Here is a 19,130-nt window from a genome sequence, read left to right as displayed (position 1 = left end):
ACGTGGCTGGTCTTTCAGCATGACAATGATCCCAAACACACCACCCGGGCAACGAAGGAGTGGCTTCGTAAGAAGCATTTCAAGGTCCTGGAGTGGCCTAGCCAGTCTCCAGATCTCAACCCCATGGAAAACCTTTGGAGGGAGTTGAAAGTCCGTGTTGCCCAGCGACAGCCCCAAAACATCACTGCTCTAGAGGAGATCTGCATGGAGGAATGGGCCAAAATACCAGCAACAGTGTGTGAAAACCTTGTGAAGACTTACAGAAAACGTCTGACCTCTGTCATTGCCAACAAAGGATATATAACAAAGTATTGAGATGAACTTTTGATATTAACCAAATACTTATTTTCCACCATGATTTGCAAATAAATTCTTTAAAAATCAGACAATGTGATTTTCTGGATTTTTTTCCCCATTTTGTCTCTCATAGTTGAGGTATACCTATGATGAAAACTACAGGCCTCTCTCATCTTTTTAAGTGGGAGAACTTGCACAATTGGTGGCTGACTAAATACTTTTTTGCCCCACTGTATAATAGGAAGCGTATACAAAGTAATAATAGATTCAAGCATGCCAAATATATTCAGACAAAACATGCAAATTGGCTATGGCTCCTCCAGATTATATGAGACAGCTGATCTAGTTTTTGGATCTAAATAGTTTTCTCCACTCTTGCATTTTAGAAAACATAAAAAGAAAAATATTGCAACCCTTGCCATTTTTTTTAAACTTCTAGCATTTTCTAAGGCACAAAGTACTTTACCATTCACTTGTAATGATTAAGAACATAGGCTTAAGGGATTATATACAGAGCAATACTTTATATTATAGTCATAGTGTGAGAATTTAAGCTTCAGTTTAAAAAAACTTCTAGACACATGGATACACAGTGATTTATTAAAAGGGTTCTGGAGAAAATGGATTATCTTGATCACTTTCAATTGTGTTTTAGACCAGGAGTTACAACAGTAGTCCTTGGGTTATGACGGCTGTAGGTACGGGAACTAAGTCCTGGTTGCCATCGTTAAGCAAGGATTGTGTGGTCATTAAGTGAGAACCTCACATAACCTTGACTTCCTGCCTGCTTCCCCATTGACTTGTGGTGCAGGGGTTCTCCTTTCTCCATGGTTGCTTCCAGATGGTGTTGATGGAGGGAAGAGATTGAGCCTAATGCCCCTGAGAAGTGGTGTGCCACAAGGCTAGATACTCTTGCACCTTCTGTTTAAAATCTACATGAATCTGCTGGGTGAGATCATCCATCAGTTTGGGGTTAGGTATCACCAGTGCGCTGATGATAGACAGTTGTATATCTCAATTCTCGTCTGACTAAGCAATGCTAACAATGAGCTATCCCAGTGTCTGGAGGCTGTGAGTGCCTGGATGGGGAGAAACAGGCTCAAGCTCAACTCTGACAAGACTAAGTGGATGTGCTTGTTTGGGTACCCTGGATCCAGAGAACATCCATCCTTAGTCCTGAGTAGGGTGACACTGCCCTGGTGCAGTGGGCTGGTGCACAATTTGGGAGTGTTCACGGACTTCTGGCTCCTACTTGAGGAGCAGGTGGCAATTGTGGCCAAGATGGCCTTTGCACAGATTAATTTTGTGTGCCACTTGCTCCCTTCTGTGAACCAGCTGGCTCTTTGATCACTCATGCTTTGGTCATCTTGCATATGGACTGTTTTAATGCACTCTACATGGATCTGCCTTTGAAGACCACTTGGAAGTTGTAGCTGGTCTAGAATGTGTTAGCCAGGCAATTGTTATATTATGAACACCTCTGCTTCAGAGGTTGCACTGGTTACCAATAAGTTTCTGGGTGCAATTCAAAGTGCTGATTATCACCTTTAAAGCCCTTCATGGCATAGAGCCTAGCTACTTGAGGGACTGTCTGTCATAGTATCTGCTTGTCCTGTTTGGTCTGACAGAGTCAGCCTACTCTGGATCACATTGATAAAATGGGACCCAGAAAACATGCCTTCTGTGTTTCCACTTCTGCTCTTTGGAACAGCATTCCTCCCTGAGATTCACATAGCCTCCATCATGACCTCAAAAAACCCTTATAACCTGTTTTTTCCTCGGACCTTGGGCTAACATGGATGTAACATTTACATCCCTATCTCTGTTGATCAGTGTAAACACTGATATTTTTGCTACCATCAGGGCTAAATTGATAGCTGATAGTGAATGAAAAATGGTAAGAAGGGAGACTGAAAAATATACGTTTAGGAATATATCGTTTTTATATAGCTGGTTTGTCTAATCAGCTGCATTGATGTACGTCAAAATCCTTTTCAATAACCTACATATATAACTAGAACTAAAATTCTTTCCTGAAATAGAACTATATGCATCTCACTGGAAAGAGCAATTTGTGTAATAGATAGTTATTTGAGTATAACTGCTAGTTTTTGTTATATCTGGTTAAAGTAAGGTCACTTTTGAATGAAGCTTGACCCCCAGTGCCTTACATGGACACATCCAGGCAGTATTTTTGGTATGATAGAGAAGTGGTTTGCCACTGTCACCTTCTAGGTTTGTCTGGTATGTACTGTAGATGCTAATTGTGCAATTTATTTTTGTCTATTTTCAGTATTTTCTCCCTAATAAGTACGTTTAAGAATCCGTTCTAAAGTTTCCAACTGATATAATTTGAGCCATGACAAAAATAAGCTACTCATAAGATTTCACTTTCCATTAATTTTTTAGATAAAGGATGGGAATGGTTCATATGTGAAGGCTTTCAATATATTCTTCGGAAGCAAGCTGAAGCTCTGCAGTCTTTAGGAGTGTCTTCTCAGATGAAGGTATTTTGCTCTGTTCAGTAATGAGGTTAATCACAGTTTGCTTAACCATTTTAAAAATAAAGCAGCTATCTGGGGTTACACAGTATGCTAGGTTGTGGGTAGGTTCGTGCAACACACACTAAGCAAAACAAAACAAAAAAAGACCACATAATGGTTTTATATTGTTTTTTTGTGTATAATATTGAGCCTTGATTTAGAACAAGAAGGACAAGTCTTGGAAACATCTGTTAGCGTATTTCAAGTAATTGATAACTTTTAGGAAAGCTTTATGGGAAGGATGATACTCTATATTTTCTTTGTATTGCAATTATCATGTGATGATTGGGGTGGTAGTAGCATTATTTATTTATTTGTTATTAGATTTGGAGACTGCCCAACTCCCAGAAATCTCTGGGTGGCTTACAATACAAACAAAAAGACCAAATAGTAAAAAAACATGCATGTCTGGAAAAGAAAACAACCAAACATCCCCCAAATCAACAAAAAGCTAACAAAGGCTGGGCATCCACCCTAACTCGAGGCCTGGGAGCAGAACCACATTTTTAATAACTTGAAAAACAGCTGTAGAGTAAGAGCCATAGAAATATCTGGGAGATGCTGTTCTAGAGGGCAGGCACTGCAACACAGAGGGTGTGCTGCCTAGGTCCTGATAGACTTTGTTTAATTGATGGAACCTGGAATGTATGCACTCTGCTTGATCTCACTGGGCAGGCAAAAACTATCTGACATAGATGGTTCCTCAAACAGCCAGGCCTTGAGCCGTGTAGAGCTTTATAGGTAACGTTCAGCACCTTGAATTGCACTCAGAAGCCAACTGGCAACCAGTGCAGCTCACAAAGCAGGGATGACACATAAGCGTAATGTGACATGTCCACAGCTGCCTGGTGTAGTTTCCAAGTGATTTTCAAGGGCAGCCCCATGTAGGGTGCATTTCAGTAATGCAGTTGAGAGGTGATGAGGACAAGAGTGACTGAAGGGCCTCCTATTCTAGAAGTAGGTAAATCTTTTTAAATTCATGGGCTAACAGAGATATTAATACTTTAGATGAGCTTATTACCCATCAATTTTTTAACCAGTTTGAATTATTGAGTCAGGAATATTGCAAACTGGCAATATATCCAATTAAAATACTGTTTGATTTAACAATTTGGTCCAAATAAGCAGTTTCTTATTCCTGAACTACTATCTGCATTGAAATATGCTTTGGATGATTCTAAATCTGCAGTATTTGTAATAGATAAGTAAAAAGTACTGTTAATTGAATAGATATCACTTATTTGCATTAAGTTTGAATAAAGAGTTGGAATATCCCATATTAGCAAATTGTGTTAAAAGTTTTTAAAGTATATTAAATATATTGCCTATAATATCTAAATGAGACTGATTCAGCTAAAGATTTTTGTTCATGTTGATTGGAAACTTCAGAATGTTTTAAAAAGGCTGACAGTTAACGTCATTATGCTGGAAGTGTAAATGCCCCAAAATTGTTCCATTTTGATTTAATGTCAACAGATTTTTAATATGGTTTTGGAAAAATTAATGTGTTTTAAAAATGTGAGTGTGATTTTGAATTAGATACCACAGTTTTTCATCTATCAATAGATGAAGACCAGTGAATTTACCAAACATGTGTCATAAGCAAAAAAGCCTAATCAATATTATTCCATGTGTCAAGGTTTAATGTTTCATATAACTGTCATCTATACATATAGAGAGAAATCATGTGTCACTTTTTTCCTTTTTCCTTTTTATCTTTTTTCTTTCTTTCTGTACTAAAGCATTAAAACAACAACAACTACAAAACCTATGGTTGGTTTAATGTGAGTTCTAGGATACAGACAACCTCATCAAAATGTATGAATGAGAAAGCTTCCTATATGCTAATATTTATGAATAATACGCTGGTTCTTATCAGGATGAAGTTCTGTATAATTTTTGGAGAAGATATCTTCAGAAGAGCAAACAGGCTTACAGCGACAAGCCTCTCAATGATGTTACTCAAGATATTTTATCAGTAAGTATAGTGTTCAGGAGAAATAATAACCACTTTCTTTATACTGATACAGTTAATATAGCACTTACATAAACATAAACACCCAAGCTTAAATTACAAATCAGACTTTTCTTGCAGTTCCTTGAAAATGTATGTTATTTACTATTATCTTTGACAAAATAAGCTATTTTTGCAGTAATTTTTTTAAGAATTCCTAAATATTCTGTTTTTCAGTACATTTTCTGTGCTTTATTGAATAATAGTTAAAATATGTAACTGTTTCCAGAAGGTGGATATTAGTTCAATGTAGTGAAAACGGTGGTGCTTGTGATACCTTAAGTAGACAACTTTTTGTGTACAATGTAGCACAACATTTTGTGTACAACATCTGATGTAATTAATGAAGGGGCTGAAGTCTGTGAAAACTTAAATCTGTCAGGTTCAGCCCAAGAACAGCAACGAGGCAATCCAGTATAGTTCGGTTCCTTCAGTAGCTCACACCTAACAGACACAATCTCCCAAGACTAAACCTGTGCTAAAGCAACTAGTGGCTATAACCTGTGAGACTCTAGGGAGAGGCCAGCCTCATCCTCTTCGTCTTCCCACACTCTTGCTGCAGGCTGAGGAGGCGCTTGCCCTGGAATGTCTCTCCTCCCTCCTGACAACCTTGAAGTTCCATTCCAGAATCTTCCCCGCTCATGCCATCCATTACAATATCTTCACATAGTTTATCATCCTTTAAGATTCCACAGGGTTTGGTGTTGTTTTTTAAATATATCAATACTTCAAATTTTGGTGAAAGGTACAGATAGTCCTCGGTTAATAACCACTTGTTCAGGGACTGTCTGAAGTTGCAACAGTGCTGAACGGCGGGCGGGGGGGAGGGGACTTACAACCGGTCCTCGAAGTTCTGGCTGTCCCTAGTTCCTCCACGGTCATGTGATTGTGATCCGGGCGCTTGGCAACTGGGTTGCACTTACAACAGTTGTGGTGTCCCACAGTCACATGATTGAAATTTGTGACCTTCCTCACCAGCTTCCCACAAGCAAAGTCAGTGGGGAAGCTGGCAGGGAAGGTTGCAAGTCGCTCCCACTGCTTTTTCTCCTGAGGAGACTGCTAACGGATATGCCTGCCCACAGCACCCCCCTGCCCATACTCTGTAATGCACATACTCCCACACTTGTACAGCATTGCAGCGCCCCTTTCCATGAGTGCTCGCATGGCGCCATAGCACCTCTTCCCACACCTACTCATGCAGTGCCCCTTCCCACGCCCACCTGCACTTGTGTGGCGCTGCGGTGCCCCACCCACTACACTCCATAGCACTCCCCACCCTGGCCTGCTTGCGAGCCTCCTGGCACTTGTAACTTCTTGCTGGCTTCCCCACGGACTTGCTTGTTGGAAGCTGGCATCAGGGACTGCTGGGATCACCATTGCTAAGCAATGTGGTCACATGATGTCATGCTTTATGACTGCATTGGTCAGCAACAGAAATTCCTGCCCCAATTACCATTGTTAAGTGAGGACTGCCTGTAGAACTATCAGTAAGAGTACTACAAATTTGTGGACAAGCTCCTTATTTCAAAGTGCCATTTAATAACTATTTTGCAGCTTTACAATTTTTAGCAGTAAGAAGTTATTTTTTAGTTTTGTCTTGGAGGTATTAAATCCAGCAGATGGAGTCATATATGCTGTGTTTCAGGCAAGAGGAATCTCTCAAATGTTCAATTAAATAATACGTTACAGTTAATGTCTTGGTTCAATCAGCATTTTCTCATCTATTACTTGAGAAGCAGCACACTTACGTATAAAAGATCTGACTCTGCTAAACACTGGGTTGGACTGAACATAGATTGTCCTCACCCGGTATTTTAAATTGGACTTGTTCTAAAGTTTATAGTTTTATTTCACATTCACATAAACTTCATGAAAATAAAGGAGAATACTACTACTGTGGAAAGTACACATGCTCTTACTGTAATTTAGTAATTTAAATATAGATTATATGTAAATATTTGTGACTGCCTGAGACTACAGGTAGTCTTCACTTACTGACCATTTGTTCAGAGATTGTTCAAAGTTACGATGTTGCTGAAAAAATAACTTTATGGCCCATTTACGATCTTCACAGCATCTCTCAGTTATGTGTTCACCATTACAGTCAGTAGACATTGTCATGTGTCTGACATTTGGTTTTTTCTTTCTTTTCTCCCTTGCAGAGTAGAGAGATTGGAGAGAGAGATTGCAAGAAAGTAAGCTGTTTGCTGTTCTACACATTGAAAGCAATGCGATTGCACCAGCAGCCCACAACTGGGAGCAGACTAAGCAAACAGTTTACAGTAATCTCTTGAAATCTCTTTCTCTCCAATTTCTCCACTCTGCTTTGGAGGGCAGGGGAGAAAAAAAGCAAGCAGGTTCTGTAGGCAGTCTTTCCTTTGCCTGACCCTTTCCCTCTGCCAGTGCAGTTGCATTGCTTTCAGTGCGTAGAAGAGTACACAGCTTACGCTCTTGAAATCTCTTTCTCTTCAATCTCTCCTCTCTGGGGCGGGGGGGGGGAGAAACAAGCGATTTCTGTAGGCAATCTCTCCTTTGCCTGACCCTCCCCCCCCACCTCACAGAGCTGAAAGATTGGAGACAAAGAGATTTCAAGAGAGTAACATGTTTGCGTAGCACACCTGCAGCTCCTAGCCCCCGGCTGTGGCGTGATTGCATTGCTTTTGAGGTATACAAGGCAGTAAGCAGGCACTCCAGCATTTCAAAAGTCAGGGGAGGGGTTAGGAGGCAAACAAAAGCCAAAGGTGTGAAACTGACTAGTCTTGTCTCTTTCCAGCTGGAAAGCAGAGTCATGGTCACATGATTTCCTTTTTTTAAAATAATTTTATTAAAGATCATATAGCACAGATAAAACATATACAAACCCTAATACAAAATTACATTAAAAAAATAAGAAAATGCAGAGAAAAGAAGAAAAAATCTCCCCCCAAATAAAAATAAAAAGAAGAAACTTCCCCCTTCATCCCAGCAAGTATATACAATATTAACAATTTATCACTGTCTCTTAAAATACTACCAAATACATTTTCATTCCATACTTCACCCCATTTTCTGTAGACCCATTTCTAAATCCTCAGCTCTCCTTATTAATCAACAAAAGGTATAAAGATTGACAAACATAACTAACAACATATTTAGCTCCCCTTTCCATTTAAACATAATCTCCCTAATCCCTCTCTTAATAATCAAAATCTAATCCCAATTAACAATTAAAGATTACAAAAAGATAAAAAATAACCATTAATCATCATCAGAGATAGCAGCCCATTATTAATCCCAATTAACAATTAAGCATTACAGAAAAATAAAAACTGTTAAACATTACCAGAAATAGTAACCTCTTATTCATATGCCAAAAATAGTAACATAGATATTAGAAACTAATCTATTACACCCAATTAGACATTTCCTAAAAAGAGTTATCCAGTCAAAGTAACCATTAAACGTCACCAAAAATAACAACTCATTGCTTAACCATAATCAAAACAGTTTTGTGTTTTTTCTTCTTCCTCCCATCAATCCTTGTATCTCATAGATAAAATTCTAGCATCTGCTTTCTTCTATTATCCATGTCTCTTCTCTTAAAATCCTTGTCATCTTTATCAAAGTCCGTATGTAATTTCAATGTAGTCACTCCTGTAAGTCTCTTATATTCCAATTTAAATGGGTAATCCACATCCCTCTTTTGATACATTATTTGTATACCTTTTTTAATTTTCAAATGATCATCCAATTCAATTTGTAAATCCAATATTTCCATCTCTTTCTTATATGTTAATTTTTTTAAATCCACGTTAAAATCCGTCTCCGTTATCTTCCATGGAATTTGGTTCTCTTCAGTAGCAAATAACAATAGCAACAGGACATCAGTTTGCTAGCATCACCAGAAGTGTGAATCACAGTCATATGATTTCCTACTCAGCAACTGCTTCGCTTAGAAGCAGAGTTGCCAGTCCCAGTTAGGGTCATTAAGCGAAGACTACCTATATTGACATGAGCTTAATAACCAAAAGAAAATGATGTCTCTTACTTACTCTTACATCTGCTATGAATCAGTTGGTATAAAAGTAATGGTGACTTGAATTGTCTACAACTGATTTATACTCTCTATGTATAAAATGTTTATTCTTCCATTTTTCTTTTGTATCTGTGTTATTTGTTGTACCTAGTTTTTGTAATGTATAGTTTTGGTTGAATTGTTGATAATACATTTTTGTTGTTTTTGTTTTGTTTCTACTTGCATTTTGTAAGGAAATCAGTAAAAACAAACAACACATTTACAGTTCTAGTTTTTATGGAAATCATTTTGCACTAACTTTGTGTAAAATGCACACTTTCTGAAAATATCGGTTTGATATTTTGCTTGGAAAATTAAACTTAACTGATTTTTTTAAAAAAATAAGGCTTGCTTTAATAAAGAAGAAAGAATCCCCTTGAACTCTGGGCTAAAGTTATTGGAGTCTGACAGAACTATTTTTTTTAAGCAGCACACAGACACTGAAACAGAAGTTGAAACGACTAGTCTGATTAATCTGGCTAGTTCAGCAAGTGATACAGATGTGATATCAGAATTTAGCATTGGAGCCGCTTCTTCTATTAGCAAAGCATCAGGTAAGAGCAAATGTGCCTTGTTTAGTTTTTTGTGTAGTTAGTTTAGATATGAAAATATATTTCTACTTGATTACTTTGGAGACTTAAGCATACAGTCTTGATGTCTGTGTGGAAAAATTATAGAAAATGTCTTTAACTATAAAAATAATGAAAAAAATTATACAGAAACAATTTATTGACTGCCAGACTCACTGGGAATTCCTGTGTGTTGCAGAAGACTCTAAGAAAGTCTTCTTGGTATTCCCCAATCTAGAGCTCTCTCAGTGGATTTAGGTATACATTTCAAAGTATGGTCATTCTGGATAAGGATGATGGAGGATGTATTCTAACACATTTGGAAGGCTCCTGAATACTGCTTGAACAAGTCAGTTTTATGGCTGATCTAGCGTTGAACAAATACTAGGGAGAAGATTTTATCATAGGTTTTATAGGTCATGCTGTCATCTGAAGGTGTAGTCTATTACGCTTGCATCAGCGGCCCAAAAATGTGTGTTTTTTCATTGAGGTTCATTTACTATGCATTGATAAATTATCCAGGCCGTCCAATAGGATTAGCAAATAGTAGTATGTTATATAAAAATATATGGAAACTGTCCTATCATTACCATAGACATTCTAACAATATAATGTGGCAGATCATCAACACTGTATGATGTCCTTTCTTTTTACTATGTACACTGAATAAATAAGGCAGAATCTGGGCCTAAAAATAGATCTATGTAGGTAAATAGTGGGGGGAAATTAAATTTGAATCCTCAAGCTTCAGAGTTGCATCTTTCCAGTATCTTGCTAGTGGCTGGGGGACTTTTCTACCAATCAGGCATTATGGAATCTTGGGGTTTTGAAATGTTTATTTAACTGTTAATGAAGCTGGCAAGTTGAAATCTTCCATTTGATGCAGCTATGTACACATTATTGGGAAGCCTATTAAATTTGTGGGTTGTTATGACATGTCTTAAATGGTATGTGGAATTAGATTTATTGCTGACTGTCTACGCTGTTTTGTATAATCTAGAACAAATAAAATGAAAGACTGCTAGCATGATGTTGTTAACATGATGGCTACAAACAGAGCACAAAGAATTGCATTTTGGACTTAATCTGAAGTTAGTGATAGAATTTCTATCAGCAGTACTTTTAAGATACAGCCTGTATGTAAAAGAAGGCAAAACTGATGACTGAAAAGATTAACTGAACTTCATAGTTTTTGTTCTGTAACTCACATATACAGCACACTCAAAACAATTCTTGTGTTTCCTTCTAGGTTTTTAGAAGCCATGACCTAGGATACTATATTCAATCACTTTGTTTAAAGACAGTAAAGGCAGATTGATGTTGAATATGGTAGAGCTGCTGCTATTAATGGATTTAACACCTTAATTAAATGTATTCATTGAAAATTAAATATGATCCATAGGAAATATGAATAGCTCACAGTCTTCATTGCTAGATGTTGAAAAGATGGCAAACTATACTACAGTCCCATTGAGGTTTTGTAATATGTTTCCGTGTAAGATATTGCTAGCTCTTAATTTGTTAGATTTGTGTCCTGCCTTTCAATCAAGAGCATCAGGCATATATGTTACCTCCTCCTATTTTTCACCACCACCACAACAACTCTGTGAGGTAATTTGGGCTGAAAGAACAACCCAGTGGTTCCATGGCTGAGGCTGAACTAGAACCTGGGTCTCCCCACTCCTAGTCTTAAGCTTAACTACTAAATCACAGTGGTTCTTAGTGGTGATAAATATATGCTATAAAATGTATCTTCAAACATTTGTGGTAGACATTAAATGTACATATCGGAATATTGTGAGCCTATGTGGCTAACTTGCTGAGTTGGGCAGTAGGATACATTCCAGATATTTTGAACTAAAATTTCCATTATTTCTAGTCTTGGATGGGGCAACACTTCCCTCTCAAGACTGATGCGCAATCTGGGGGTCTTCTTGGACTCACAGCTCATTCTTTTTGTATGTAAATAAATGCTGTTTGTTGACTGTCCAGCAGTTTTCTGCAATTTAAAATATGAGTTCCTAAGGTGGGACAGTTGCTAATTCTACAGTGCCTCTTATACTGTGGGTGCAGAAGCAAGAAGGAGTTACTGCTTTTTCTCCTCCTAATTTTGCAGTTGAATGTTCATATTTCACTGATGACATATTTCCTCCATTGTATATATGATTATTTTGTAGTTGTAGTTATTTCCATTTTTGAGTAATAAATATTTCTGTTATCTCTTCTGTTCCTTATTTTTAGCTGAATACAAGTTGAATTGGTATATGCCAGCCTATGCCTCAAGTAAAGCCACATAGGATTAATTATTTGTGTTAATCTTTAAAGATTGTGTATGCTCCTTTGCTATCCTTCTTGCTAGGCTGAAAAAGTAAACCTATTGGAGGGGTGCTAATGTGCTCAAGACAGGCATAATTTGTAATTTCTGCAGCTTTCTTCAGTGTGGGTGTATTGTAGAAAGGTTGGCTTGCTTTACCTGATGGAACTCTTTCTGTAGGAAGGTCTGCTTGGTCTGGATCAGTGGATGGCAGTTCATATTTACAGAAAAGAAAGAAAGGGGATCTGAGCTTGTCCATGCCAATGACCCTGGCTTTCTGCTATCTGGCATTATTATGGCTGAGAGAATCAATCACATTATCAGATCTTTTAAGGTAATAATAATGTCTAATAAAACATATTGGTTATAATCCTACCTCTACTTCTGCATTTAATTACAGTGTTATGCATTTGGGTAAAAAAAGTTATCGTTGGTTGCACTAAGTAAACCTTGTCACTTTTTTATTCAGCTATGCATGAGTAGATTCACATACTTAAAATATTCACTGACTACCTTTTTAAATGAATAGTTTACAAGATTGATTGCAAATACACATATGTGCTATTCAAACAAAATAATTTGAGCTAATTAAAAAAATTAGTACCAGTCAGTAATCGCAAACCAAAAACAGTACAAAAGTGTCTTGATTAGTCTTTGAAAAGGGGTAATTGAACAGACACCCTATACTGATTCATATTTCTGCTTTGGTCTATCTCCTAATACTCTGTCCATGCTGCATGAAACATGCCTGTATTGGCATGTAGAATATCTCAGCTAGTAGAATGCAGCCAGAAGGGCTATCCCTAATAAATTAAGATACTTTAAGATAATATTTAGCATGGATTAGGGATGCCAGAAATGTGCACATTTTTAAAAAGTTTATAACTAACTTTTGTTCTGTGTTGTGAACTAAACTGCAATACATGTATTGATTTTACTTTCATTTCCTTAACCCAGGTTGGTAATGGATGGTCACATTCCTTACTTGAATGCTTTTAAAGATTTCCCAGAGGAGATGAAGATGTATGGGTCTGACTTTAAGATCTTTCATGTACAGGTGATTATTACTGAATATTTGTCTGTTAGGACTCTGCTGCACTTTGGATTCAATTTCCAGAAGGCATTTCAGAGTGCATGGGGGTATGTGTTTAACATGTTGAAATAGCTGGATTGAGATTGAATTAGAAGCACTGCAGTCTTTTCACCTAGTACATGTGGCTCAGTAGATATTTTTACTCGTCATACAGTTTTATTAAATAATGATAGTCTTTCAGTGCTCTTCTATGTGCATTACTTGCATTAGGGTTTTATATATTCAACTATTACTAAAATGTATACTAATTACATAAATCAGTATGTATTGTAATTTATATTCTTAAAAACAACACAGGAGAAAAAAATAACTAGATGGTATTTTACCACAAAGGAAGGTTGATTGTTAAATCTGTGCGTCAAAGGTTAGGATACTGGATACAGAAGGGCTCCTTGGCTGATACTCACCACAACATAGTCTAGTGCTAGTTATTAGTGTCAGCTTTGTAAACCATCTTCTTGGTCATGGGGAACAAGGTGCTGGGCTAGGCAAGACTTTGGTCTGATCAAATAGAGTCCTGTTCTCTATGTTTTAGTGCCAAGCAACTGGAAGGCAAGTACTGTTCATGATTGCCCAACCTGGAAGATGCAGAATGACTCAAATTAGAAATCATCAGTAACTGTATGAAATAAATCAAACACAGCTTGGAAGAAAATAGCACCTACATTGTTGCTTCATACAAAATTTGCTGGGAAATAATCTGATATGGCAAATAGTCTTATGGCATTTTAAATATTACAGTAACATATAGAATCTTTTTATGCTATTGTAATTTTGTCAAGATTTAAGCATTACAATTTTTTTAATTGCAAAAAATTAAGATGACCATCTGAGAGTGTTGATCTAGTTAAGGAATCTCACAGAGCACCAGTGTGATGTCATAGTTGCTATGCACCTGCATATACAGGTAGTCCCCAGTTTAAGAATGAGTTCTGTTCCCAAGGTCTATCCTTAAGTTGAATTGGTATGTAAGCTGGAACAGTATTATTGTCTAATACTGTATAAGTAGTATTGTGTAATTAACTCGAATCATTGTGTATTTCACTCAAATTTTGCTACAGTATCTCCATTCTTAACTCTGGGTCATCCTTAAATCAGGCGTTCTTAATCTGGGGACTACCTGTACAGTAGGGGCAGGCAGACTTTTTATGGATAGGACTGTTCTGGGTTCTTAATTTTGTCCTGCCTCTGAGGGCAGCAAGAGGCAAAGCCAAAATGTTCAGCCTTTTTTGTTCATTTTTTGCTTAGTGTGGACAAAATGCATTAAGTTCCATACAACTTAAGAAACCCGGTTTTTTTTAAATTTTGCAAGCAAGTAAACAAAATCATTCTGTGAAAAAAATATATATTGGCAGTGTTCTGGGGGCTTCATGTGACCTGTGGGACATAGTATATCTGTAACATTTTTGTAGCATATTCTTCCCCATCCCTATATTCTACTCAACCTACCCCATGAGATCTTACAGTCTAGAAGTATTGCTGCAGCAACAGGTTGCAGAACCACAGGATCAGTACTACAGAACATCACAGTAAACCACCCATGTTTTTTTCCAATTCCACAGCTTTTGGCAATAATGGAGGGGTATTAATTAATTAATTCATTCATTCATTCATTCATTCATTCGGCTACCCATCTCACGAATGTGACTCTTGGCAGAGTCACAATACAATAAAAGAAACAATAGAAACACATATTAAATAACTATTAAAAAATAAGGAAAACATAACAAATAAATAAGACCAAAGGATAATGTTAAAAACCTCATACATAATAAAGCCATCTCACAGCTCCCTTGTTTCCAAAAGATTCCCAGGCCTGCTGGAAAAACCACATCTTGAGAAATTTCCAGAAGGCCAAAAAGGTTGGGCCTAGTCTCACCTCGGGGAGGATAATGTTCCAAAGGCCAGGTGCCAACAACAGATGCTAGACTAATAAAATATTGTGCCTTATTTTGTAATTCATTTTTGAAATAGAAATTGTGACTATATTAATTGTTACTTTTGCATTCCTTCATGTTTACAGGGAAAAAAGATATTGCAAGCTATTTGCATTTTAAACTAGAAAATTCATTCAAACTTTGTAATAATGTATTGTCCATGTGGTTCCTGTAAAACTATAAGTAGACCTTGTTTCACGACCACAACTGAAACTGGCAACTCAATCATTAAGTGAAGCAGTCACTAAGTGAAACTGTGACTGTGCTTACGTTCTTACTTCAACTTTCCTTTGCTTTATAGATCTGCGAAGGTTGTAAATGCAATAATTATTCATAAAGTTACTTTTTCATCACTGTCATAACTGCGAATGGTTGCTAAACAAGGCAGTTTCTAAATGAGGACCACAGGTAGTCCTTGCAGGACTACTGCGCTGCGAGGAAGCCAAGGATTAGAAGAGAGTAAGCAGGCAGACAATGGGGAATACACATAGAAAGCAATGTGCTGGTGCCGGTAGCGTACTTACTCTCGTCTAATCCCTTCATCTCCAATCTCTCCGCTTTTTCTCCCTCCCCCCGCCTCTCGCAGAGTGGAGAGATCTCTAGGGAGATGACGTTCAAAAGCGAGGCAGTGCCTTCTACCCAGGGACCTACCTCCTGGGCTGTCTGGCCAGGCTTCCTCACGGCCCTTTCGCAATCCCCTCCTTTCAGTCAAACTTTTCCTTGTAGCGAAGCAGCCACTACCACAAGGCCAGTTAACTTTCCCCCACATCTTCCACCCCGCCAAAACAGAAAAAACTGACCAGGGTCCCAAGCCGGCACGATCTTCTTTTTGCAAGTGGGGCGGGGCAGAGACTCCAACCGCATGCAACTCAGAATGTACAATGAGGCTGGGAAGGCACCCCTTTGGGTCCCTTCAGATCTGGGGCCAGCTGGAAGGAAATGCCCAGGAGCTGACAGGCATCTTTCTGAGGCAGATGTCCAGTTTCCCCCATGACCAAGCAGGAATAAAAATCCTGGACAGGAGCAGCGGATGAGGGAAGCCGCCTCACCACTCTTTTCCACTTGGCAGAGCACAACTGGACCCTCAGCAAAGCCCTGTCCTTCACTGCTTCCCCCTCCCTGCCTTCCAACACTCATATTAGGATAGGGATGCCCCCCCCCCCTGCAATATGTACGACTGGAAGCCCCACCTTCTCCCCTTGCTGATCCTCTCCCATCCAAACATACTGCCACCACCCAGGTTTCCAAAGCAAGAGAGAGGAAACATCTGTGCACCTCTCTTCCCTCTCTCCGTTGATGCCCAGGTTGCTCTGGAGCCCTCTCCTCCTCCCATGTGCCAGCTGCAGCCCCTCTTCTCTCCTCACCCCACTCCCAGAAAAGAAGGGCCTCGCTATGCAATTTCTGTAGGCAATCTCTCCTCTTCCCTCCTCTCCTTGCAGAGCAGAGAGATTGGAGATGAAGGGATTAGAAAAGAATGAGCAGGCACGCAATGGGGAATGCACCAGCTGTTTGTTGAGTGCATTCATGGCTGCAGGTGCCAGCATTGCTTTCAATGTGTATTCTCCACTGTGTGCCTGCTTACTCTCTTCTAATCCCTTCTCCAATCTCTCCCCTCTGCAAGGGGGAAAACATCAGACGCAGGATGTGTACTGACTGAAATGGTGATCACGTGACTGAGGAATGTCATGAATGTCATAAATGGTTCCAAATTGGTTGTAAAGTTATTTTTTCAGCACTGTTGTAATTTTGAATGGTCGGTGAATCAACAATCGGTAAGCAAGGACTACCAGTACTTGTATTATATATTGAAATAATGAGCTAAAACTATAATACTTTCAATTTAAACCATATAAAATTTCTTGTTGTGATGTAATAGGTTTTCATGCAGTTCTCAAAAGAGTGTATCTAATGTCTTGTTTTGGCTGTTTTCATACCATTTCAGTTACCTTGTCGTTTTAAAAATGGTTATTTTGTATTGATGTCAGCTCTTCAAGGTAGATCAGACTAGGAATCCAGTGTCATGTAGATCAGTACTACTTTTTTTGTAATGCTGTAATAACAGAATATTGCAAGTCTGAATGCGCTTCCCCATTCCCTCCCTTTATCTTCATGAGAACTAGGGAGGGGTTTGTCTGAGACGTTTACTCACATTACATTCCTGCCCCAGACTCAGGCCTCATTTATCTGACTGTTGTAGCAGCTCTTCCTCCTGTCACTCAAGGCCATTTCCTCTCTCCTCCACAGCAGTCCAGAAAGGTACCTTGAACAATAGTATTGAAAGCTGCCAAGAAATCTAAAAAGATCAGAAGGGGTACACTCCCCGCCCCCCAGATCCTGACCCATGAAGGTGACCAGTGTGCTTTTTGGCTGTTACTCAAGTCTGAATTCTAACTGACAAGTGTCCAAATAATCCCTTTCCCTTAGAGTAGTTTGTAGTTGGGCCCCACCATGCTCTCAACAAACTTCCCCAAAAAGGTTGATATAGTTATCAAGTTAAACCAGATCCAGGAAGGACCTTTTCTAGAGGGGGGCACACCAAAACCCCGTTCAACACAAACATTATAATCCCATCTCTCAAGGAAGCATTAACTATCTACTGGATTCAACCCCTCACATTCTGCCAAGCTTCCTGAAAGAGCCAAGTAGAGCAAGGATCTAGCCCATGTGTTATAGAACTCATGCCACAGTTTACCTTATCCACATTCTCAGAATCAGTAAACCAAAACGAATACCAAAATGAAACCAAATACCAAAACCAAAACAAAATATTGCAAGATGCTCTGCAGTCATTTTCTGATTTTGCCCATGCAGAGTCCAGGCCTGAGCAGATTGAGTGATTGTAGTTGCAAAGTACTTCCAAAAATCTCAGGAACATCTTCCTGCTTTCCACCTTCCAAAAGTGCACAAGTCACCCTAAAGAATACCACATGGCACGCTCCACAGATGCAATAAGAGTAGTGAAGTGTACACCTGGGACAGCGCTCTTTTTCTCCGAGGGGAAGACAGATGCACACAATCAGTTACATTTGTCTAATCCCTCATGGCCTTAGTCTTAGTCTCAGGTCCAGGTTGCCTTGAAGTCTTTTGCTGCTTTGCAGCTTCCAAGATGTCAGCCTCTTTCGTTCGCTGGTTTAGAAGAAAGAGTAACAAACAGAACTTCCATCAACCCACACACACTGCCAGCCCCCCTGGGCCATTCCCCTTCTTCAGCAGCTGGCTGGATGCTCTAGCCTTATCCTGTTGTCTTCTCAACTCTCCCAATTCTCACTGTCCCATGCTATCATTTTCCATATCAATCTGCCTCCCTCAACCTTCCATTTGACTCTCATCCATATCTTTATCCAGTCTTGCTCCTTGCCCATCACTTCTCTCAGTGACATTTGTAATCCTCTGTTCTCCTTCTTGCTTTCATTCCCTATCACTCACTTCTACCTTCCTCCTTGTTCCAGTCAACTCTTGTCTACCCATCAAGCCTTCATCAAAGTCTCTGCTGGCTGCCTTCCCCATCCAACTCACAATTACAAGTACTGTACAGCCATCCCTGCTGAATCTGTCACCTGCCCTCTGCTTCAGTTGACCAGCAGATGCATGCAGTTTTCCTGGCTTCCTTGCTTCTAGCCATAATCTTCCTGGCTGCCTGACATCTTGCCATGTTCTTCCCAGCCACCATTTGATGATTAGCTGAGCCTGTCCAGACTATATCTAGTTTCCATCCACATGTCTTGGCTCATTCTCTCTCTTCCAGTAACTCACTGTCCCAGTCCACATTCCCCATTTATTTTATTTATTTTTATAAGATTTCTATAACTGCTTCAACATTCCACTCTTCTTCCCTGTCTATCAAAATAATTTTATGTGTCATAGGTCCTTACACTTACTTCTGGAACTGAGTTCTGAGACCAAGAATTGTTTGGAAATTATAAAAAAAAGCCTCAACCCACCCAAAGTTGACTCTTTTGTACAACCTGTTTCACCCCTTCCAGAATTGAATCTGCCTGTCCAATGAAAATCTTGGGAAGAGCTGTTAAGAGCCCCCTCTCCATTGGAAGTTAGACATGGATGAGATGATACACCTTTTCTGTGGCAACCTCCAACTTTGACACTCTTTAGCTCCAAAGATTCATAAAGCTGCCTTTTCCATGGCATTAGACATTTCACTGAGCCTTTAAACCTCTCATTGATCCCTGTTGGAGGGTAGGGGTTGTTACTGTTTTTTAAAGTAATTCTTAATGGGATATAACCTACCTTGATTTGGGCGCTCTTTAAAAATGGGCATATAAACAAATCATAGGCCCATGTTAGAACCCAG

General features: G+C 39.0%; 1 protein-coding gene across 13 annotated transcripts in view; it reads left to right on the top strand.

The window, feature by feature from the left end:
• TAF1B (TATA-box binding protein associated factor, RNA polymerase I subunit B) overlaps positions 1-19,130 on the top strand; it is a 102,292-nt gene that overhangs the window by 62,426 nt on the left and 20,736 nt on the right. For 12 of the 13 annotated variants that reach the window (XM_088136348.1, XM_088136324.1, XM_088136339.1 and 9 more), the window contains 5 exons: positions 2,707-2,804; positions 4,720-4,818; positions 9,336-9,462; positions 11,972-12,125; positions 12,749-12,848. In XM_088136348.1, the coding sequence (XP_087992474.1) occupies positions 2,707-2,804; positions 4,720-4,818; positions 9,336-9,462; positions 11,972-12,125; positions 12,749-12,848 (578 nt within the window). The remainder of the gene's footprint in view (positions 1-2,706; positions 2,805-4,719; positions 4,819-9,335; positions 9,463-11,971; positions 12,126-12,748; positions 12,849-19,130) is intronic. The other variant, XM_088136357.1, reaches the window with a different exon arrangement.

This window comes from Python bivittatus, unplaced genomic scaffold (assembly GCF_059951505.1).
Source record: "Python bivittatus isolate LINGU-HERP-01145 unplaced genomic scaffold, Pbiv_v1 ctg000020_np1212, whole genome shotgun sequence".
NCBI lineage: Eukaryota > Metazoa > Chordata > Lepidosauria > Squamata > Pythonidae > Python > Python bivittatus.
Note: the sequence above shows the minus strand (reverse complement) of the source record. Positions and strands in the feature narration are given on the sequence as shown.